The sequence below is a fragment of the Dromiciops gliroides genome, chromosome 6 (assembly GCF_019393635.1).
Source record: "Dromiciops gliroides isolate mDroGli1 chromosome 6, mDroGli1.pri, whole genome shotgun sequence".
Taxonomy (NCBI): domain Eukaryota; kingdom Metazoa; phylum Chordata; class Mammalia; order Microbiotheria; family Microbiotheriidae; genus Dromiciops; species Dromiciops gliroides.
Genome location: NC_057866.1, coordinates 273,430,158 through 273,455,173, shown reverse-complemented (window position 1 = coordinate 273,455,173; position 25,016 = coordinate 273,430,158). Strand labels below are relative to the sequence as shown.

At 43.5% G+C, this 25,016-nt stretch overlaps 1 protein-coding gene across 4 annotated transcripts in view; it reads right to left on the bottom strand.

Annotated features, from left to right (window-relative positions):
* Positions 1 to 16,954: 16,954 nt before the first annotated feature.
* The window catches only part of PDE5A (phosphodiesterase 5A), a 187,219-nt gene continuing 179,157 nt past the window's right edge, over positions 16,955 to 25,016 (bottom strand). For all 4 annotated transcript variants that reach the window (XM_043971733.1, XM_043971734.1, XM_043971737.1 and 1 more), the window contains exon 21: positions 16,955 to 22,804. In XM_043971733.1, coding sequence (XP_043827668.1) covers positions 22,667 to 22,804 — 138 coding nt within the window. In that variant the 3' untranslated portion in view covers positions 16,955 to 22,666. The remainder of the gene's footprint in view (positions 22,805 to 25,016) is intronic.

The window sequence follows — 25,016 nt, the reverse complement described above, 5'->3', positions numbered from 1 at the left end:
TGTGTGTGTGTGTGTGTGTGTGTGTTAGCTGGAATCTCTTCCTCCTTTTCCACAGCCTAAATGGCTATGGATTTCTCAATCCAAACTGAGACCAGTAAAATCCAAGGATTATTAGAATAATCTTTGTGGGTTGCTGGGGGCAGATGCTGGGAGCCTTAAGAGATGCTTTGGGAGAACCTAGAGCATTTTATTATTGGGCTTAGAGCCAAGAAGACCTGGGTTCAAATCCACCTTCATACACTTACTAGCTGTGTCATTGTGAGCAAGTCACTTAACCTCTCTGGGCCTCAGTTTCCCCCTTTATAAGATGAGTGGGTTGGTCAGTAATTTCTAAGTTTCCTTTATCTCTAAAGCTGTGTTCCATTGAGGCAAATGTCTGAGGGAAGAAGGTCATTGACATTTTGAGTCACCATGGGTGACCCTAATGTTGGTGAGGGGGTTCTCTTGGAGACGGAGGATGTCCGGCATGTATGCTTCCTCATCAAACTTGTGTGAAGCTGTGATCAGCCAAGGTTAGAACCAAAGGCATAACTTGAAGGAGTGCTTGGTGTGGTACTGGATTGCACTTACCATGAGGGAGGGAGGTTCCCACTAGTCTTGGAGCCCCCTAGAGGCATTGCCCTTTGTTGTACCCAACAGTGCCCCATGTCTCACCGGCAGGGGATGATTATCCATAGTAATGGAAAGAACACGTACTTGGACTCAGAGAACTTGAGTTCAGATCTGACCTCTGACATTTACTGCTTTTGTAGGCATGGAAACGTGTGCTGTGTGGCACTGGGGCAGGCTCACAGGGATGTTTCCAAATACAATTCTGACTGGAAAAACAAATTCTCTCTGTGGCTCAGTTTCCTCATCAGTAAAACAAGGGCGTTGGACAATACAGTCCTTCCAGTTCAAAATCTAGGATCCTGTGATTCCAGGCCAGTCACTCAGCTCCTCAGAGTCTGATTTTCCTTATCTGTAAAATAAAGGGGTCGGACTAGATGGCCCCTGAGGATCCTTCCAGTCCTAAAGAGGAAGATCCTTTTTGGGTCACAAAATGGTGTTTTGTACAGGGTGGGCCACAAGTCAAGAAGGGGCCGACATTTTCATAACTTTTTGAAAATGATTTTTTCTTTATTTTTCACCATTTATGAGATTTGGTTATTCCTATGTAATGTAAATTCATCTCCTATATATACTAGATGTGATGCTCTGGTACTGTCTTTTTTTGGAGGAGGGGGCAATGAGGGTTAAGTGACTTGCCCAGGGTCACACAGCTAGTAAGTGTCAAGTGTCTGAGGACAGATTTGAACTCAGCTCCTCCTGAATCCAGGGCCAGTGTTTTATCCACTGCACCACCTAGCTGCCCCCTGGTACTGTCAATTAAAAACAAAAAATAAAGGAGTTAGTAAATATTCAGGACTTTTGGCCCACCTTGTATAAGGGGGATAGTTTTCTACCTCTAGGTATGGCCAACCAAGGTTAGAATCTTTGTATGGGAATTGACACATTTCACAGTAGAAATCAGGTAGACGTGGAAAGGAGCCGACCATTGGTCTTTCCACTCCCTCTGCTCCCCCCCCCCCCCCACCATGGTAATTAACTTGTAAAACAAGCCTTTACTATCAGAGGATTGTACAATCAATCAGCAGTCAAGGGAAAGGCAAAGATCCTTGTGTTTACTAAATGCAAAGTCATTTGCTCTCATGTTTTTCTACTGGGTGGTGACCAGGGCTTTATTGTCCCAACATGTCACTTGGGCAAAGGTTTGAGGGGTGGTATGCCGCTGTGGCATCCCTGCATCCTGTAGATACCTCTAGGGAAGGGCAAAGGGGGCAGGTCACCTAAGGTCTAGTGGATCAGGGGCTTTGGGGTTGGGGTTTGGAGATGGATGCTTCATTAACTTGAGGGGTTTGGGTCAAATGCCTTTATTCTCAAGGGAATACCTGAGGTCTGCAGCCCCCTTCTATCAAGCTTGCTTCTTTTCCTGCCTGGATTCAGGATTTCACAAGTGTAGACCTTCCCTTGTCCTGGTGCATTTCACACTCCATCCTGTCCATGCCTTCCTATAAATCTTCCATGGAGACAGTGCACTCTGGTGGAAATAGCATTGACCTTGGCATCAGGAACAACCTGGGAGCAAATATGGCCAGAGCCTCTTAGGAACCATAGGACACGTACTTACCCCTTCCAAAAGGTTACCTAATTGGCAAAAGATTCAGCCCTTCTGTAAGCCTCAGTTTCCTCATTGGTAAAATGAGGGGGTCAGATTTGATGGCCTCTAAGGTGCCTTCCAGCTCTAAACCCCTGACCCTTATTTTAGAGCTTTGGAAACTGAGGGAGAAGTGACTTGTTTAGGGTCACCTGACTAGTAGGTTTCAGAAATAGGATCCAAACTCAGGTCCCCTGAGTTCAGCACTCTATCCACCATACCCAGAAGCTGATCATGTTGTAGTACATGCCTCACAGAGTTGCTGTATGGCTCTTATGAGACAATGCGTGGGAAATACTTTGCGACCATGGAAAGCTATGCAGAATATCGGCCATGACTAAAGAATGGCTCTACCCAACAAGGCAATGGGCTTCCTCTGGGTCTTCTAAGGTTTTGTGGAGATCAGAACAACTCTAGACCCTTGTAGGAATCAGTGAGGTATGAGGGAAAGAGCTGTATTTGGAGTCTCTGAGGCCCTGGGCTGGAATCTCCCTTTGGCCATTCATTCACTACTTTTGTGACCTTAGGTAAGTCACCACCTCCTGAGGTTGCAGTGTCTCATATGTAAAATAAAGGGGTTGAACTTGATGGCTCTTCCCTCCCCGCCAGTTCTAGAATCTATCATTTCTCAGTCTTGATATGTGTGTAACCAGGGACTCAAACTAATTTGTGTAAGTCTCATTCTCATTGGTGGAAATTGATAGCTCAGTGCTTCCTGCCAGCATGAATGATGGAGTTGGTGATACCTTGGGAGAAGAAAGATCCTTATTCTTCTGGCTCCCAGATTCAAGAGAGGAGACAAGAGTCTTGAGATTTTTTTTTAGGAAAGGTCCCTGAACGGGGTGGGTGGAGACTCTGGGAGGAAGCTTGGTGGAATGGCCTCAAAATTGGTCCATCAGCATGCGTTTGTAAAGCATTTTCTGTGTCAGCCACTGTTGTAAGCATTGAGGATAGAAAGAAAGACATAAGCTGTGTCCCTAACTTCAAGGAGCTCTCATGTTCATGGGAGAGATAAGGAGGATCTGGGATAAGGTCCTGCCACTTACACATCCTGGTTGTGTGACCTTGGGCAAGTTCACTTAACCTCCCAGTGGTCAAGGCATCTCTTAGAGGAGGAGATGACCTGCACCAGTGGGATGGAGGAAGCAGGATGCTGCATTGCGGAAAGGTGGCTACAAGAAAGTACAATAGTTTTTATTTCCCAGAAACCCTGAATCACAAAGTGGTGAGAGAAGGGTGACTGGCTTTCCGTTCTTACCTTATTTACCACAACCATTAGAGTTTAATTCAGATTTTCTGTGTGTTTGTGGAGGAAATCTGGAGAACCTTGAAATTTCTAATCTACTGCCCATCTTCCCAGAATGCTTCATTCAGGAATTCTTTATAGACTCGTTCTGTGTTCTCAACCTGATCTCTAGGCTCTACCTTTTGGGCTGTGAATGGACAGCTATTCTCAATGCTCCTCCCTGCCTGGAAAACCTTTAGCCTCATAAAATCATTAAAAGTTTAGAACTGGAGGGAGCTGGTCCAATGTCTTCATTTATAGAGGAGATCAGGATAGTTGAAATAACTCTCATGAGTTTACACAGCTAACATTTGGTAAAGAAAGAATTTGAACTCATGTCTGATTTTAAAAACCAGAGTTCTTTCCACTATGCCACAGCAGGATTAGGAATAATGACAATAACTTCTTCACAGCCTGACTCATCATCCATGTTGTGGGAATGGGTGGGGTGGGGGCAAACAACAAAGCAGGTGATTGCCATCCGACTTTTGTGGGCCAAAATACCATTACAATGGTAGGAAAGCCTGGAAGGAATGCTGAAATCATGGGGAATTACTGACACCAATGATGGGGTCAGCACCTGATCATGTAATGTACAATCACTGATTCCTAAGAATCAAAGTGATAGTTGAATTGGCACAGGTTGGGAGGATGGTCCCTTAAGGGAAACTCTTGGGATGACCAGCTTAATGTGGAAGACAGTGGAGGGAGTGATGCTCCTGTGTGTTCTGTTAGCTGCCTTAAGGAGGCTAGGTGCATCAGAACAAATTAGAGATACCGACGCCCCACCTGCTGGTGATGCTTCAGCAGAGATGGTGACCCAGTGGAGTAGATGGAAGAGGAGGACACTTTTATCATGTGCCAGCACCATCTGTACTCTGTTTTCTGTTTTTGTTTTTTGCGGGGCAGTGGGGGTTAAGTGACTTGCCCAGGGTCACAGAGGGTCAAGTGTCTGAGGCCAGATTTGAATTCAGGTCCTTCTGAATCCAGGTCCGATGCTCTCTACACTGCACCACTTAGCTGCCCCCGTGCTATATTTTCAATAACAATATTAGAAACAGATCTTATCGGCCAGAGACAAGGGATACATACCACTTTTTTTTACCAACAATATCCTCAGCTCCAAGTTACAGACCAATAAATTATTATTCAATGTAGAGCAATCATTAGAAATAATCTCTAAACCTAGATTAGAAAAATAAGAAAAAAATTACAGATTTACTTAAGTCTGAAAAACCTAGAAATAACTGCAAATTTTCACTTAAAGACAACTCCAGAAACTACCTACTAAGAATTTTGTTCTTTATTAATATTTTTCAGCTGTGTCTGACTCTTTGTAACCCCATTTGGAGTTTTCTTGGCAAAGATCCTGGAGCGGTTTGCCATTTCCTTCTGTAGCTCATTTTACAGATGAGGAAACTGAGGAAAACAGGGTTAAGTGACTTGCCCAGGGTCACACAGGTAGTAAGTGTCTGAGGCCAAATTGGCATTCAGGTTTTCCTGACTCTAGGCCTGGCTCTATGCACTATGGCGCCACCTAGCAGCCTTCATCTGATAAAGATATGGTTAACAGGGGCAGCTAGATGGCGCAATGGATAAAGTACCAGCCCTGGATTCAGGAGTACCTGAGTTCAAATCCGGCCTCAGACACAACACTTACTAGCTGTGTGACCCTGGGCAAGTCACTTAACCCCAATTGCCTCACAAAAAAACAAAAAAAAGATATGGTTAACAAAAACAGTATCATTATCTCAAAGGATTTTGAAGGGGCATGGTCATACATATTTTAGGATTTAAAAAAAGCCCGTTTTGAGTTTAACACCAAAAATTCAACGAGAAAATCAGGTAAACCCAAACTAGCATGATTCCCCAAAGCTGGTATTTGTCATAACCACCAAGAATAAATCCAGCCTTCCACAATACTTGGCAGAAAATGTAAACATATTTCAGGGTTTACACAGGTTACGCTGCAGCTGTTTTCTTGGTAAGAAACACAGTAGTTTATTAAACCAAAACAATCTTATTCCTTTAACAGCTGCTCCTATATGTACATACACAATATTATATACACATATTTTGCACTATATATATATATATGATCTATCTATATATATGTATATTTGAATTTCAAAGCCCTTTGTCTCTAAGGTTTCAAAATCAAAGTTACTAAATATAAATTTATTGATAACCAATAAGAACAGAGACAAATAATTATTTTTATTACTTTAGTTGTGAAAAAAGATCATAGTCACCTTCATCAATTTATTTGCAGATGACTTCTTAATCATTTATTTTTTTATTTAATTTTTCTCCAATTGCAAGTAAAAACTTCATTTAAAAAAAGATGTTGAGTTTCAAATTCTCTTCTTTCCTCCTTTCCCTACACTGCCCTGCCCCTTATTGAGAAGGCAAGCAATTTGATATAGGTCAAACATGTGTAGTCATGCAAAACATCTTTCCAAGTTAGTCATGTTGTAAAAGAAAATAAGGACAAAAAAACTCAAGAAAAATAAAGGAAGTAAAGAAGAAGCATGCCTCAATCTACATTCAGACTCCATTAGTTCTTTTTCTGGAGGTAGAGAGCATGTTTCATCATAAGTCCTTCAGAATTGTCTTGGACCATTGTCTTGCTGAGAATAGCTAAGTCATTCAAAGATGATCATCATACAATGTTGCTGTTACTGTGTGCAATGTTCTCCTGGTCCTCCTGTTCATTTCACTTTGCATCAGTTCATATAAGTCTTTCCAGATTTTCCTGAGATCATCTTGCTTGTCATTTTTTACAGCACAATAGTATTCCATCACAATCATATACAACTTGTTCAGCTATTACCCAATTGATGAACATTTCCTTAATTTCTAATTCTTTGCCACCACTAAAAGAGCTGCTATAAATATTTTTGTACATCTAGGTCCTTTTTCCCCCCATATCTCTTTGGCATGCAGACCTAGTAGTGGCATTGCTTGGTATTGCCTGTGCATGGTTGTATAGCCCCTTGGGCATAGTTCCAAATTGCTGTATAGAATGGTTGAATCAGTATACAACTTCCCCAACAGTACATTAATGTTTCAATTTACCTACATTCAATCATTTCTAAAAATAAGGTCCCACCATTCAATTCACTCAGGATATATTAATGTCTTTTCTCAAGAATTCTTTCCATCAGAAAATAACCTTCTTTCTATTATCTCCAGATACTCTCAAGCTATAACTCTTTATTTTAAATTACATTTTATTTTCAGTTCTGAATTCTCTCTCTTCTACCTCCCTCTCCCCAATTGAGAAATTTAGAAAAACAAAACCTATGTCTTAAAAATGAAACCTTTATCAGAGAAACTTGCTGTAGAGATTTCACCCTATTTCCTGCTTCTCTTCTTATTTTAGCTGCATTGACTTTGTTTGTGAAAAAAAAAAGTCTCTTTAATTTTATGTAATCAAAATATCCATTTTACCTTCTGTGTGCCTCTCTTTGGTTTGGCCATGAGCTCTTTCCCCACTCCTAGAGCTAACAGGTAATTTCTTCCATGTTCCATTAATTTACTTATGATATCACCCTTTATGTTTAAAGCATGTACCCATTTTTGAACTTATTTTGGTATTTGGTTCAAGATGTTGATTTATGCCTAGTTTCTGCCAGACTGCTTTCTAGTTTTCCCAACAGTTTTTATAAATGAGTTCTTGCTGAATAATATTAATACAAGTAGATAATATATAATAATGTATAATTCTATAATAATGATCATGATTATTATTACTATTGATGGAGACTTTGGGGGATGATAAGTACACAAAAGGTTCTAGATATCTCCAGTACCTCTTGAGAAGGCTCGGTGGTGTCTTGGAGAAAGTGATGGGCCTGGAGTTAGGAAGAACTGAATTCAAATCGGGCTTCAGACACTTACTATCTGTACAATGCTGGGCAAGTCACTTACCCTCTGTCTGCCTCAGTTTCCTCAATGGTAAAATGGGCATAATAATGCACCTCCCTTCCAAGGTTGTTGTGAGGATCAAATAAGATCATATTTGTAAAGTGCTGAGCACTGTGCTTGGCACATAGTAGGCACTGTCCCCCAGATCCACAGTCCCCCTGGCCTAAGCTAGTCACTTCCCTAGAGATCTGTAGCTTCAGGCTTCAACCCCTAGAGTGGCCCTACTGGCTTGAATGGGTGTTGGCCTCAGCCTGGTCTTCTAGGGCACCTTGGGATTGTGCTGGCCGTGGCCTGATTTCCTTGTTCTTTCTCCTCCTGGAGGTCTCAAGTGGCTTCCAATGGCCTTGGCTTCAGGATCCTTCTTCTTACACTGACCTTTCTGGGATGGAGGAGCTCAGGGGCATCTTTTCATTATTGAATTTTTCTTCACTGCTAATAGTTGTTCCTCAGCTAATAATAGCTAGCATTTATATAGCGCCTGCACTGAGCCAGGGACAGCCCCAACCAGATCACTGGGCTCCTCCATTGTAGACCTCCTGCCTCACTGACCCTGAGCCATTAGCATCTACTCCTCTAGTTTGGTCATGCAAGTAGTTCTGAGTCTATCAGATTGCACCACCCTCAAATGTGAGTCTCTGTATCTTCTCCATAAGAATAGTTTGAGATATTCTTATAAAAATTGGCTATAATCTAAGTAAGGCATATCCCTAATGCCCTTTTCACTTGCGAGCTCAGTAATCTCATCAAAAGGGCATCTAGGTCATGCCATAGTGGATGGAGTGCAGGGCCTGTAGTTAGGAAGACTATTCTTCCCTAGTTCAAATCTGGCCTCAGACACTTACTAACTGTGTGACCCTGGGAAAGTCACTTAATTCTATTTGCTTCAGTTTCCTCATTTGTAAAATGAGCTGGAGAAGGAAATGGCAAAACACTCCAATATCTCTGCCAAGAAAACCCCAAATGGGGTCATGAAGAGTCAGATATGACTGAAAGTGACTGAACAAGAAGATGTTCGAGGCATTCTGCTAAGTGCTCGGGGATACAAAAAGAGACAAAAGATAATCACTGGCCTTGAGGAGCTCAAGATGAACTCATAACCTGGTACTTATACTCAATTTCAGAAGCAATGTTTTTGTTTTTTTTTTGCAGGGCAATGAGGGTTAAGTGACTTGCCCAAGGTCACACAGCTAGTAAGTGTCAGAAGTCTGAGGCTGAATTTGAACTCAGGTCCTCCTGAATCCAGGACTTGTGTTTTATCCACTGTGCCACCTAGCTGCCCCAGAAGCAATAATTTTATCCAACTGAGCATAAACTTGCCAAACATTAACCACAAAGGAATAGCAGGATAGCAACTGATCCTGGGGCCTTTTTTATCTGAGCATTGTCAAATGTAAAATGAGAAGAAAAAAAAATAACGGTCCTATTCATCTGGAGCTTAAGGGTGGCATATAACATCACATCTCTTGGGCTCATTTTATTCTCACCAAGAATTCCCTCCAGGAAATCGCCAACGATGCCGTGCCTCCAGTTCGTGCCTAGGCTTTTTGAGAGGTTGGGCAGAGGTTCCCCAGCTCCCATACAATCAGCCCTACATGGTTCCAAGGCTCCACCTGAGTTATAGGATTAAGGACAACGATCTCATTTGCCCATTACTTTGCTTTGCTGCTTGCACGTGAGAACCCAACCTGTCCACTAGACAGCAACCAAGTCAACCTAGCCACCATGAGTATACGGCTATTGTGTAACTATCCGAGACTTGCAGACTCAGCTCAAAAGCAGATAAGATGATGGCTCTGCAGCAGTGTTCAGAGCTGGCCCAGAGACAGAAAGGTGCAGTGTTTGCTTCCTGAAGAGATAATTCCCTCTTACAAATGATGACCTTTGAAAGACAGGCCAAGTTCCTTAGTTGAACATGTCATTCGGACAATGACATTTACTCCTAAGCAGCTTCTCTGTCCTGTATAGAAGGGGCCAGTGCCTCTATTGGAAAAATGACAAGGGGGCAGCTAGGTGGCACAGTGGATAAAACACGCCCTGGATTCAGGAGGACCTGGGTTCAAATCCAGTCTCAGACACTTGACACTAGCTGTGTGACCCTGGGCAAGTCACTTAAGCCTCATTTCCCTACACCCCAAAAAATGAATAAATAAAAATTAAAAATTAAAAAAAATGATCCAGGGATTTTAACTCAAATGGAATCAATTAATAGTTTCTCCAACAACCTGGACTGGAAGAAGACTGATTAATATTTACATAAGGGGTTGAACAGGATGGAGACCCTTTCTTGGAACTTTGCATGTTATTGATTGAGAATAAAACAGCTATCTCTGACAGTTGTGGGTTGATCCCACCCATTTGGGCTGGGCTGTAAAAGGGAGCCTTTGCCCTTTTTACCCTTTTCTGGAGAGATCCCAAGTGGCCATCCAAGATGCATTCGAATAGCCTTCTCCTGCCTCCCAGGAATCACTAATGATTGTTTTGGAGAAACCAACATGGAATTTGCTGGTAGCCTTTACCCATGAGATCTGAGAAGAGACTTCCTGGAATGTAATTCTGGGATTAATTCTTCACTAGAGGGGTAATGCCTACCTCTTGGAGAGGAAGGACAGTTGCATAACCCAGAATTCTAGCAAGAGAGGAGGCCCTCTTTGGGGAGAGCCCAACTTTTGGAAGACTTCATGGAGGAGGTGACAACTGAGCTAAGTCTTGGCCCAAGACAAGACTTCTACAGAACAGAGATGAAGAAGGTGTACAATTTAGGGATGCAGGAGGAGTTTTACATCGGGTGTTGCAGAGGAAGCAGTTTGTTGTGAATGGGGCACAGGACATGTGAAGGAGAGCTGAATGGTGGCATCATGATACATGAGAAGAGCTCTGCATTGGGAATCAGAAAATCAGATTTCCAATTCTGACTCTGTCCTTTACCTCTTGGGTGACCTTGGCCAAGCTGCATATCCATTTTGGGCGACCTTCACTTCCTCATGTGTGAAGTGAGGGAATTGTGCTGGAGGACCTCAGCAATCCCTTCCACTTCCAAATCTATGAGCCCACAACCCGACAAGATGAGTCTGGAAAAGCATGGAAGGGGGATACAGCTTGTAGAGGGTCTCAACTGCTAGGCTGAGAAGACTTTTATCCTGACCTAAAGCATCAAAAATCAATTATTAACAAGCTGAACTGTCTAATCATCCCATCACTGATAGAGGCCACTACTCTGTCCACCAAACTTTGCCAAGGAAATAATGTTCCAAAGATTGCACAGGAAACCCTGGACTCTAAGAAATGCTTTTCAGTCACAAAAGACAAGTCAGCATTTTTCTGTATGAGGTGGGGGACATTGCAGGCTCACAGGGTAGGAAGGGACATCGAGTCCAATCCTCTCAATTTACCAAGAAGAAAGAGAGGTCTGGAGTCCCAAGAGCCAACATCAAACCCAGGTCCTCTGGTTGTGTGAGTGACAAAAATGAGCCAAAAGTAGGGGACAGGGATTGCACTGGAGAGATCTGGAGTCCCAAGAGCCAACATCAAACCCAGGTCCTCTGGTTGTGAGTGACAAAAATGAGTCAAAAGTAGGGAACAGGGATTGCACTGGTGAAGGCCACCCATGGACCAATTAATCTGCTCTTTCTTTTGTCCCCTCTGGATCTCTTCACAGGGCATATCTTTAAGATGTGCCAGTCACAGGTTGAGAGATGAGGTCCACTGGGACCTCAGGTGATTTTTCTAAGGCTCTGTCCATTGGTTCATGAGACAATTCAGTTTTAGATGAACAGAGAGACAGCAATGCTTTGAAAGTAGAATCAGACTCTCTCTAGTTGTGTAAACATGGACAAGCCATTTCCTCTCTGAGCCCTAGTTTCTTCAACGGCAAAATGGGTGCAACAATACTTGTACTTACAAGCATCATTAGGAAAAATTCATCAAGTTATTTATAAATGTGAACTATCATTCATTGAATACCCACAGGCAGGATGGAAGTGGTCTCCTCCCACCTGTTGGACCGTTTCAATCTCCATTGCCTACAAGCACACCCACATCCCCCCAGTCCTCAAAAAACCCTCCCTCAATCCTCCCATCAGAGGCAGCTTTGTCTTCAAGACGAAAACAGGCCTCAAGCCCTTGGCTCATCCCCACTTGCCCTGTGTCCAGGATTAACTTGGACAGTTATTAGCACACAGAAAACACTTCAGAGATGACAGATTGGCCTCATGCCTTCCCTTTGCCCTTCCTAGCTCATACTCCATCCGATTCAGTTTGCCTTTTCTCAACTGATGCCAACCCTTGTCTCTTCCCAAAGGTCACTGACCTCCAGGGATGGGCTGGGACTGATGGGAAGGATGATTGTAGAAGTTGATGGCTCTTGAATCTGCTAAAGTCTTTCCAGAAAAGAAAGAGGAACAAACCATTCAGGAGATAGTTATCCTCCTTCTGCTAGCAGATGCAAAATACAATCTGAATAAACTCTCTTTTAATTCTATGTTTATCCAACCATTTATTCACACTCAAACAGGGTCTGGGGCCTCTTATCTGGACTATCTGGACAATAACCTCTTACCTGATCTCCCTGTTTGAGTCTCTTTCCCCCTTCTTATCCATCCTCCTGTTTTGAGTCTTTCTCCCCCCTTGACAAAACTGCCAAATTGACATTCCTAAAATACAAATTTGTTGTTGTTTAGTCATGCCTGATTCTTTGTGACCTCATTTGGGGTTTTCTTGGTAAAGATATTGAACTTGTTTGCCATTTCCTTCTCCAGCTCATTTTGCAGATGAAAAAACAGAGGCAAACAGGGTTAAGTGACTTGGCGAGGATCACATAACAAGTGTGTGAGGCCAGATCTGGAGTCAGGTCTTCCTGACTCCAGGCCTGGTGCTTTGTCCACTGTGCCATGGCCCTGCTATTTCCCTATTCAAAACTTGTCTGTAGCTCCCTCTTGCCTCTGGGAGAAAATACATCTTCAGCCTTTCACTTAAAAAAGCCCTACACAGAGGCTGGTTAAGAATCATTAAACTCAAAAACATTCCCGTCATCAGAAAGTCAACATCTTAGATCACAAAATAGATAGCCTTTGAGACTTTGAGGGGAAAAGCACCCTGAAAAAATATAATATTATGGAACTAACAAAACTCAGTGATTGAATGGAACAATAAGAAGAAATATAAGAACAGTCAGAAGACTGAAAAATGAAAGGAACAAGTGTGATATTTACTAAAAAAAGAATAAACAAACAAATAAAAACCCAAACCAAACCTGACTTGGACAACAGAATGAGAAGAGACAATTTAAGAATCTTTAAATTCCTTGAAAACCAAGACCAAACAAAAAACCTGGAAATCATAACAGAAAATTGCCTAGCTCTATTAGCAGAAGAGGAAAAAGTGGGAAGGGAAAGAATTAGCCCATTCCTCTTGGATGAAAATCCAAAGTGAGAATAACCCAGGAGTGTCACAATCAAAATCCAGAGTTTCTCGGTCAATGAAAAAAACCCAAACCCAACAACTGTAAGTAGCCATAAAGACAAAATTCAATTATCAGGGGTAAACTTCACACAAAGGATTCTGCAGAAGGGAGGAAGATTAAGAAAAGGGCGAGTAGCCCATCAGCCAACTTTGCTCCACTGTGATGCCTGCGGGTTATAATAGTATGTTGTTGTTCAGTTGTTCAGCTGTGTCTGACTCTTGGTGATCCAGTTGACCAACTGTTCATGGGATTTTCTTGGAAAAAGCTACTGGAGTGATCTGTTATTTCCTTCTCCAGTACAGTACCATACCAATAGTCAAAAGAAAAGAGCAATCAAAATAACTTTTTCTGTAAAATTGAAGAAAATCATATAGGGGAAAATTAATCTTTTATGCATTAGAAGACTTTCAAGCATTCCTGATGAAAAGACTAGACTTGGGTAGTCTTTGAGTCACAAACATAGGAGACAAGAAAAACCTAGAAAGAAACCTACTTACCTACTTACCTACCTACATATATACATACATATAAATGTATATATATACACACACCATTTTCTATATATATAATATATATATTTGTAGATAGATAGATAGACAGACAGACATATATGGAAGGGGCTAAGTAATAACCACATAGTTATATCCTAACGGGGAAAGGGACAAGTGTGCTTCAGAATTCCAATGTTTTAAGGGTCCTATTGTTGTTGTTCATACTTTGTTTCAAAGAGAACCAGTGACATCACAGGTGATATCTTCAATCTTGCATGAATTGTATTTAAGTGAGGCAGAATTGCAGAAAGTCATTAGCCTCACTCTCTTCCAGGGCCATTCAAGTCTAGTGGCAGGACGAAAGTCAGGATGACTATCAATGACTTGGGATGTAGTAGATGACCTTAGGTGTCTTCGATGTCTGACCGAGCTCCAATAACCCCACAGTGTCTGCTTCAGCCGCCTTCATGGCCATTGGAACAAATTGTTCTTGTCTGTCCATTCTAATGGGGGAAGCCTTCACATGCTTGGTATTGACACTCCCTTAACTCATTGATGGGTCTGTGGCCTGTTGCTTATCCTAGTTAGCTCATCTGCCTAGATGGTTTTACTGGGGTGTGGCTGCTGTGCAGGCTATAGCTTCTTGGAGATGCAGGTGAGAGTTGGGTGACTCAGGTGGACACTAAAAGTGGATGAACAGCTCTGAATAGGGCTCATCAAGCCCTCACACCTGAACACCTCATTCACAGAGTTAAGAAATATATACATATTCATATAGGGTTAAACATAACAGACCATATTAATAAGGAAAGCAACATAAACCAGAAGATCATATTAAGACATAGAAAAAATAAAAATAAAGAAGTAAATAAATAGTTAAATAAATATACAACTAAATAAAAATACCTATTTATGTTACTAATGCTGAAAACCATAAGAGTAAATAGAATTTTTTTTATTATGATAAACAGAAAATATCTGAAACCAAGCACTAGCATTATCTGAGAGACAGAGAGATGCCACAGACCTTCAGAATAAGATCAGGGGTAAAGTAAGGAGGTACATTATCACCACTATTATTTGATACAGTCCCAGAGATGCTAGCTATTCCAATAATACAAGATAAAGACATTGAGGGAATAAACACAAAGAAGGGACAACATTATTACTTTTTGTAAATGATATGATGATTTACTTAGGGAACACATAAGAAGAGACCGAAAAAGAAACTTAATCAATGCTTGTCAATTGATTGCTGGAGGAATTGCAGATGCGCTTGAAAAATCCAGGTAAATGTTACTGAACACAGACTAACAGGCCAGATCAAGGAGAACTGGAGAGTCTCACTTATCCTCTCTGGGCCCCAGTTTTCTCATTTGCAAAATAACAGCCTTTGATTAGATGATTTCAGAGGGCCCTTCTAGATCTAACTCCTAAGATCTGGATTTATTTCTCATACTCTGCTTTGGTTGAAATTTGCTATTGATATCTCTTATATTTTTACCCGCTTATATGTGTTGCCACACTTTGCTCAGTCATTTCCCAGTTGACAGAAGGCCACTTTGTTTCCAGTTTTTGGCTACCACAGGAAGTATTGCTGTTACTATTTGGGCCATTCTATTTTTGGTCTCCTTGAAGTATATGTTCCAGATCAAAGGGTATGAATAGTTTAGCACGTTTTCTTGAATAACTCCAAATTGCTTTGCAGAGGACTTGGGACAATTCATATATTCAACAACAGGGTATTTGTGTGCCTATCTTCTCAAAGTCCCACCAACAATGCCTACTTTGAACATTTATTATCTTTGCCAATCTGAGAGGAAGTAAAGCTCTAAAGTTGTCTTGGTTTGTATCCCTTAATGATTTTGGATCATTTATTTTTTTTTTTTTTTTTTTTTTAGTGAGGCAATTGGGGTTAAGTGACTTGCCCAGGGTCACACAGCTAGTAAGTGTTAAGTGTCTGAGGCCGGATTTGAACTCAGGTACTCCTGAATCCAGGGCCAGTGCTCTATCCACTGCACCACCTAGCTGCCCCTGGATCATTTTTAAATATGGTTTTTGATAGTTTTCCCTCCTTCCCTCTCTTCCTCCCTCCTCCCCACCCCTTTCATTTGTTTAGATTTTTCTGTGTCTCATCTGTAGGCTCACTGTCTTGTGTATTTATACCATTTTCAGACATATCTTGAATGGCAGAGATACTGGTTATAAAAGTTTTGTTCTGTTTTGCAATGAATATTGTGTGTTTATATACAATTGGCTCGTCAAGAGAAATTAGGCATTGTCATGCCTAGTTAAGACTCTAGTGCCCCCTGGTGGACAGTCTTACAGTTCGACTGACATTTTCTATTGGCTTCTTTTGATATGGAAATCCATGGTGGCCTTTTAGAGCAGAATAAAAGGACTGAAAAAGACCTTGAAGATCACAGGATGTAGAGATTTAGAACTAGATGAGACCCTAGAGGTCTCAGTCCCTGCCAGGACCTCTAATCCCATCTAAATGCCTCTCCTTACTTTACAAACAAGGAAACAGAAGTCCAGAAGAGCTTAGTAAGGACATACCCTAACAAAGGTGAGATTTGCATTCAGGTCTTCTGACTTTCAGGGCAGTACTCTTCCCAGTGTACTATGCTGCCTCTCATGACCTGGTGCTCGGCCCAGATTGCCAGAGCAGCACGGCTAAGATGCAAGTTTCCAATTTGAATTCTATCTGTTGGCAGAATTATAGTAGCATTCAAATGGGTGGCTCTATTATGTGAAGAGCCTGATGAAGTCACTTAAACACTCAGAGTATCAGTTTCCTCATCTATGAAATGGGCATGATGGGTATGAAGTGGGCTTGCATGATCTGCTTCACTGTGGTGTTGAATGGATAGGACTTTTTTAACCATAAAGCACAGAATGAATGTGAACAATCATTGTTGTTTTCTGTGATATCATTGGCTCATTGTGTGGTAACGCTTATGGGTAGAGATTGGAGTACAAGGCATACCGGCCCCATTGGAAAGTGGAACTATGTTCATCAAATCTATGAAAATCACTACATTTTCAATATGGTATCAAAGAAAGACTGCTTGATTTGGAGTCACAAGGCTGTGGAATGAATAATGGTTCTGCCCCATGCTACACTATGAGGACTGAGGTGGAGGTGATAAAGCACTGGCCTTGGGAGGCAGGAAGAGTTGAGTTTGAATCTCACCTCAAACTCTTAACTGTGGGCAATTTGCCTAATCTCTCTCAGCCTCATTCCTATTCCTAAAAATCAGGGATGATAAGGGCACCTACCTTCCAGGGTTGACATGAGGATCAACTGAGATAATATATGAAAAGTTTGCAAACATTTACTTGTTATATGTTAGCCATTATCACTACTAGTCATTGCTTGGACTTGTGCAAGTTTCTTGGACTCCTGTGAAATGGGTTCTTTGGACTAGATGATTCCTCAGGCTCCTTCTAGCTTGAAAGCCTAGAGTCCTTATCAACAATAATGCCAATGTCCTGGACCATCAGATTCTCTCCAAGAGAGAAATGAGGACATTTACTCTTCCAAGTCAGTTCCAGAGGTCATAATGATCACACAAGGGTGAAACTTTAATTGTTTATCATCCTTTTTATTTTTCAAAGAATGAAAAACAGCACAAAGAATACAATGAGGAGGTAAGTGGCAAGTGAATAGTCTGGACTCGGTGGAAAATTCCCCTATGGGTTTTTTCTTTCACCAGTTGGTTGGCGGACAGTCCAAGCCAACTGGTCCTTACACTCAAGTCTGTCATGTAAGAAGATTGTCTGAAACAGGGAGTGGGGGAGGAGAGAGGGGGTGGGAGAGAGACATTGACATTCAAACACCATTAAACATAATATACACAGCACCCTCCCCTCCCCATCCTAGTACAAAAATAGTGTCCAGAAACTATATATTTGTTCCAATACTTTGAAAAAGTATAAGAATACAAAGAAATACTAACAGTGGCTAGTGATGGTTCATTGTGATTTTTTTAAAAAATTAAACTATTATGTAATTTATTTTTAAAAAGTATTTACACTTTCAGCTACATTCATTAAAACATGTATACACAGGCTTTTGGTAGGTGTAGGAAGGGAGTAGGTGAGCTCAATGCTTTCTTCCTTTCTCTATATGGCAGAGCAAAAGGGGTCCAGGAAGGTGCTTACTTAATACGAGCCAAAAATGGAACAGCCTGGGACGGTGATTTTGATTTCCAAGTGTATGGTTCCAAAGAGCTTCAATCTAGTTTGTATGGGGCAAGAAACAAACAACTCTGTGTGCTGGGATGTTGGACAGGTCTCCCTGACTTAGCAGCCTTTGATCCCAGAGGATGATGGGAAGAATGACTCAGTGTCCCATTTCCAGGCTTATCCTAAGTTCTCCATCAAGAAAGGTTTCATGAAACCTCATAGCACGCACTTAATAAAGACCTGGGAGCAGTAGTCGGGGAACAGAGAGAAAGTTATCTGCCCTAGATTCCACTAAAAGTCATCAAAGTTAGGAATAGATAAGTCTCCAGAGGGGTCCTTTGTCGACCAGAAAGTGCTCCCTTCCTCCCTTTCTCCCTGGTACCCATTCAAAGCATCTGAGCAACTGCAGAAGAGGGCAGCCCTCCCATTGCTTCACCATCCTATTTCAGAAATCTAGGAAAAAACCCCAACCACAGCATTGCTGGCAAATATTACAGTAGTTCATACATCAATAGAAAGACCTAGCAGAAAGGGCAGGGAGCATGTTAAAGGTGGAGAAATAACAGAGACCAATCCAAGCCCTCCAGCTCCTGCATTACACACCCCAAGTGAGCAATGGAGCAGACAGCACACAGTTATGTCAATTTCCTCCCAGCCCACCCACCATCCTTGCCCGATATTTAAGATTTTCTGTCCTTGCTTTTGTCCCACTTCAAAGGGGAGATCAGGAGTGGTGAGCACATCATCCTGAAGAGTTTTAAAAAGTCTCATCTTTACCACATATTTACAAGTGAAGTTTGAAGAAGGTATTCTCTTCTTTGCAAAGACCGGGGAATTCACAAGGACATAAGAAAGGCTGCATTAGACCAATGTCCTGTATCCAGTTTTGGACACTGGCAGTTTGGAGGGAGAATATTGCAGCTGCCTTCTTCCATGCTGCTGTCTTCGAAGACATCAAGTGTAAAGGTTCCCAAGCATCCCTAATTCCATGTACAAAGCCTGGTTCCCTCAGGCACAGAGTGATTCAGTGATCTGCACAAATCCCCACAAGAAGGAAAATACCAATTCTATGAAAAGACCAAAATTCTGTGAAAAAAGCCTATGAAAAAACCGGGCCGTTTTACCAGAAAGTAACTGCACATTGCTCTCAGCTTTTGCATCTGTTACTCTTGCTACCACACAGCAGAAACTACTTAGAATGTTCATTTTTTTGTTTTTTTGTTTTTGTTTTTGTTTTTTTGTAGTGCAATGAGGGTTAAGTGACTTGCCCAAGGTCACACAGCTAGTAAGTGTCAAGTGTTTGAGGCTGGATTTGAACTCAGGTCCTCCTGAATCCAAGTCCAGTGCTTTATCCACTGTGCCACCTAGCCACCCCCTAGAATGTTCATTTTTAGGAAAAACCATTGAGGCCAAGGCTCTGTAGAAGGTAGAAGACAAGAATTGCAGAGGCTGAGAAGGCAGGAGAGGCTGTGGCCCACAGGAGGAGCAGGAACACCCACAATGATGAAATCATAGAGCTCTAAGTATCAAAGCAGGAAAAGACAAAAGTGAACTTTCTTCATCTACCTTGGGAAGAGAATAGGAGACTGGCATTTGTGGTAGCAGCCAGCTGATTCTGATTTGTTCCTACTTTTCACAGATTGCATGGGTCTGCTGATGGAGGCTGTTCAAAGGGTCAGCTTACCTAAGGTCGACACGAGGTTGGCTGGGGATGTGCAAATTTAGCATCCCTTCGATTATAAACAAGTCATGTAATGAAGCATGGCAGAATGGAAGGAGCACTGGCCATGGAATAAACAAGATGTGTTAGAATTCTGCCTCAGACATACACTAGTTGTGTGACCTTGGGCAGGTCACTTAAACCTTTTGGGTCTCAGTTTCCTTATCTGTAAAGTGAGGGACTGGATTGAATAATCTCTGAGGGCTCTTCCAGCTCTAATTCTAGGATACTAAATAGCCCAGCTAGATGGCCCCTATTTTGAACAACAATAAAGCTCGTTAAGTTCAAAATTTGCTTGGCACATAAACCACTTCAGTGGAAAGAGTAAGGGGAGCACTTTTAACTTCTGCATGAACCACCGTCTCTAATGGGTAAACATCAAGCAGAACAAATGTGTCCTAACCTCTGGGACTGGAAAGTGGGAAAACACCACTAGATAGTATCCCAATACAAAGTACACTTATCTTCATTCCACCAATAATTGCCTACAAGGCATCCTCTCGAAAATCATCTTTGTTTAGGTGGGAAGAGTCTAAACCTGTGGCAAGTTATAGACTTGGGTGTGGATGCAGAATCTGAAGGCTGTCCCAATATGGAGGATAGGATGTGTTTTTTTCCTAAGGTGACTCGATCTTTGAGGGGATGCCAGACGTTATCTACTGCAACTCCCTCCTTTTATAGAGGAGGAAACTGAGGTCGGGATCCAAGGTCACATAGATATCAAGCATTAGAGATGACGGCCACTTCTGGAGAGATGGGCCAGCAGACCTGGGTAACTAGCTTTGTGGCAATCCAAGTCATTTACGAGTTCTGCCATTTAAGGGGCAAGGGTCACAACTCTTATCTCTACAAAGTGCCATAAAAGTGCAACAAAACCCCACTGTGTACTCCAGCCACAGCAAGCCCACTGGTGAGCAGCTCGGAGCTTATCAGAGTATTTTATGCCCTGACACAGAACCAACTATGATTACCGAGGTGGTACCTAAGGAAACATTAACTTCGGCCAAAATCATGAGAAATTTGTATCTATAGATCAAATATGCATAAGATCATGGTACCCAAAGTATTTCTTTTCTTTTCTCTCTCTTTTTTTTTTTTTTTGTTGGGCAATGAGGGTTAAGTGACACAGCTAGTAAGTATCAAGTGTCTGAAGCCAGATTTGAACTCAGGTCCTCCTGACTCTAGGGCCGGTTCTTTATCCACTGCATCACCTAGCTGCCTCTCAAAGTATTTCACAAATTAAATTCTACCTTGAACTTTATGTGAACAGCTATGTGAAATAGTCACACAAAGAAAACAACGTATTTGTAGGAAATGGTCTTTGTGTACTAGGACATTATGATACTAGTGAGGGCTGCCAAGGGCCAGACTGGAAGTATGACTCTGGACAAGTCACCTAACCTTGAAGTGCTCCTAGGCAACTGCCTAAGAGTGTAAGTTATGGGTGAATCAGCAATTTCCTTGGGAAAGGGGGGTTCTACACTAGAAACACTCTACATGTGAGGTCTGGACTAAAAAAAAAGTTCTCCTGAGTGCTTCTGACTAAGGGATGATGGGAACTGTGAGCAAACACATTGACACCGTTTGTTGGGAAGCTCCAGGCCTCCCCCTTTCTATTGCCTCCTTCCTTCCATTCTGCATGTCCGCTTTTCCAAGGGGCCCAAGGGCACACTACTGAACGGGAGATGCCTATGATCCCGCCAAGGAAGGACTAGGGGAGAAAGATGGCAGCCAAGTCACATGATCCAAAGAAGTAGAGAGAAGTGGGTCATTTCTGGGGGTAGCGCTTGGCCTCGCCCATCCCTGCCTACTGATCCCATGGAATGAAGCTACTTGCTTCCATGGGGCTTAGGGGGCTGTTTATGGCTGGGGGACTTCTCCTGATATTTCCCTTTGACCCCCAACAGCATCCCAATATGGGTAGCAAAGGGAGATCCCAATGACCTTTTGCTGCTTATCAAAGTGCAAGGATTGCTGTGTTCTCTCTTTGCCGCATTAATGATTAAAAAAGCCCCATCTTCATGCAGCTCCTTGGGACTCCTTTCTAAGTGAAAGGGGAAGGAATGGTTGTCATTCTACCCTATCCATGGCTACCCTTCACTCAGGACTATGCTAGATTCCTAGTGCTGCCCATTCACTCATTTTGAGACTCAAGTTACTGAAATTTAATTTTTCAAGATATAAATTGTAACACTATTTTTAAAGAAGGGATGGTGATTTTGCAGTCCCCAGTGGAAGGAGAGGACTTCCTGAAGTTTATTCAAAGATTCCTTCTCTCTCAGACATCTACAAATCAATCTTTCTCATCAAAAAAGTGAGTAGCTGTGTGACCCTAGGCAAGTCCCCATCTCTGTACCTTGATTTCCTTATCTGTAAAATTAGGTGGTTGGCTCTAATCACTGCCCTCTGTGGTTCCTCCTTCTAACTCTAGATCTCTGCACCCAGGATCAAATTCCTCTTCTGATGTTTGCTACCTGTGTGACCTTGGGAAAGTCACTTATTTAGCCTCCCTGGGCCCTACCCGTGAGATAGGAGAGTTGAAGAGGTTTGGGAAGTCCCTTAATTCTTTAGAACTATGGTCCTATAGACCTGGGTTCAAATCTTGCCTCTGATGCCTACTACTTGTGTGACCTTGGACACGTCATTTCACTTTTGGGGGTGGGTTCCATGGCTTTTATCTTGAGAATGAAAGGGTTGGATTAGATGACTTCTGATATCCCACCCAGCCCCAGCGCTAAAACTAGGATCATCATGAGTGTCCTCTGTACTTATCTTCTCTATAAATCACAGGGTATGTCACACCTTTCCCAATATTCTAGAATTCTGAAAGTTGCTGAGTCAAGACATGATTGTGATGTGCAAAGGGATCAGTGGTAAACACGCACCGCCCACCCCCCCAATCCCCACAGTCCAGCTCTGCCCAAAGTCAGGCCCGGACAACAGCCGTTCCTCCTGTGTGTTCTCAAACACCGAGGAATGGACTGTTGATCCTGGCTCCCCCAGGAAGAGGGAGAAGCTGCCAAGCATTCTTGAAGAACTGGTCATCTGGCCACAGCCAAAACAGCCGGGGACACAGACGGATGAGCCCAGGGCCGAGGGCCCCCAAGCCTCCCCCACCTCCCTCTGCAGGGCCTGAGCATCAACACTGGTGCTCTGCCAGCTGGGACCATGGTGGTCAAAGTGAGCCACCTCACTTCAGTGGTATAAAGACAGTCCCCTACGAACACGTCACCCTATGCCCTTCAACGTTGTGCAAAAATAAAACCAAACGTTAAAAAAATACAGCAGTGGCAAAATCTATACCCAATCCTACAGTGTCTGTGAAAACTACGGATCACAAAACAGGGCATCTTCTATGTAAACGTAAACTCTGCCCGCTCAGTCCGGCGGCCCCTCACTTCAGCTTGGGTTGACTGCTTTCCCCATTGAGCAGGTTCTTCTCCTGCTGCTCCGCCAGGGCCTGCCACTTCTGTCTGTTCTTTCTACAGCCATCTAGCAGAGGGAAGCAGGCCTCTGAGACGTGGGCCAGGGCCTGGGGAGAGAAGGACAGATCAGAGAACCAGCCGGAGGAGAACGCCCTCACCCCTAAGCCTTGGGCCAGGGGCTGCAGCCCCCGCTCAGGGATAGGCTCATCAGGAGCCATGCAGACACACACAGGCATCATCGAGCTCGGTGGCAGTCTGGGAAGCGGCCTGCATTGTGCACAGGGACCAGAAGTTAGGAGGCTCGAGGTGCTGCTTCGAGGTGCCTGTTAGCCGTGTGACCCTGGACAAGTAATTTAACCTTGCCCGATTTGTCAAATGAGGGTATTCAGTGTCCTCAAGGGTCCCTTCTAGCTACTAATGTATGATTCTAGGACTAAAACCCTCTTTACCGACAAAAACATGAAGAGCCTCTCTCCCTCCCTTCCTCTCTCTCTCTCTCTCTCTCTCTCTCTCTCTCTCTCTCTCTCTCTCTCTCTCTCTCTCCCCCCTCCCTCTCCTTCCTCTCCCCTCTTTCTTCTCTCTGTCTCCCTCCATCCCTCTCTCCTTCTCTTTCTCTGTCTCTCTCTCTCTCTCTCTCACACACACACACACACACACACACACACACACACACACACACACACACACACACACACACACCGCTAATGAAATGGTGACTCTGCGACTCTGCTCCGTGGTGGCCCTGCTGTGATGCCTCAGGGCATTGTGGATGGAGGTGGTCCAGAGTCCAGCTGAGCATCAGTTCTCCCAGGTCCTGCTGAGCTGAAGGGCTTAGAGGGGTGGGGGGTGGACTAGAGGTTTGCCTGACAATGGGCTGGGCTAGGTCCTGGGGAGGCCACAGGGAAACAGGGACCTGCCATTCCAGGATGGGGGATATTTAGGCCCCTCAGGGCTGATGCTGCTTGAGAAACTGGCTTGGGAACTCGGAGGGAGAGTGAGCCATTCTAGTGAGAGGGGGTCTGGCCCAAGCAGCACCAACAGGGTCTGAGTTTGGGGAGAAAGTGCGAATTCAGGAGGTTTCAGTACTTGTAGGTGGGATTTGATGAGGGGGAGAAAGGGAGGGAGGGGGGACAGAGAATAGAGAGAGGGAGAAGGAAGGGGAGAGGGAGAGAGATGATACAGAGAGACACAGAGAAAGAGGGAGAGAGGGAAGGGGGAAGAGATAAGTGAGGGGGAGAGGGAGGGAAAGAGGAGAGGAGAAAGAGGAGAGAGATAGAAGAGAGGGAGGAGGGAGTGTGAGTACGTGTGCATGTGTATGTGTGTGTGCATGTGCACACACATGCCAAGCTTGGGAGCCCCCGGATATGCTGGAGCACTGGGCATGAGAGAAGCCGTCACTCCCCAATCTCTCCTGCACCAAGCAGATCAGTGGGGTGTTAGGACTGATGAAAAGTTGGCAGGATCAGCCTCTGTGTTGGATGGTGGATGGCAAGGGTGGGATTTGAAAAGAGACTTCCTGGGTCCAGGGAAGGGCACAGGGTACATGAGGGCAGGGGCTGTGGTGACAGGAGAATCATGGGATGACAGATTTAGAGGTAGAAGAAATCTTGGAAGTCATCAAACACAACCACCTCATTTTACAGATAAGGAAACTGAGGACCCAAAGGGAGAAGTGATTTGACCTAGCATCTGAGGCAGAATCAGAACCAAGGGCCTCCGGTCTCTAAGTCCAGTCCCCAGCTCACTATGCCCTGCTGCCTCTCACCAGCAGCCACCAGCAAGGCTCACATGCTCAAGCCCAGGCAGCCAAAGATGTCATTTGTTTTTGTTTTTGTTTTTTGGGGGGTGGGGCAAGGAAGGTTAAGTGACTTGCCCAGGGTCACATAGCTAATAAGTGTCAAGTGTCTGAGGTCGAATTCAAACTCAGGTCCTCCTGAATCCAAGGCCAGTGCCTTATCTACTGTGACACCTAGCTTTCCCCAGCAGCCAAAGATCGAAGGTCAGATCAGAAGAAACAGCTGAGCTAAAGTGGGCCCATGAGGTGGAACTCGAACTCGTGTTCTTGGCTCCGAAAGCCGAGCTCCTTCCTTGACTGCCATTCAGAGAAGAGGTGCATGAAAAGAAGGGACACTGTTGGGGGAAGGCAATTGGGAAGGTTGGGATGTCTCTGATCATGGTGAACTTGGCAGCAAGGGGGCAGGGAGGAGGTCTCTGCTCTGCACTTTACTGCCCTTCTGGCTTTGGGCTAGTTACCTGGCAGGGCCCCAAAGCCTCAGCTCCCTCTGTAACACAGGGGAGGGGGTGGGGACAAATGAACGC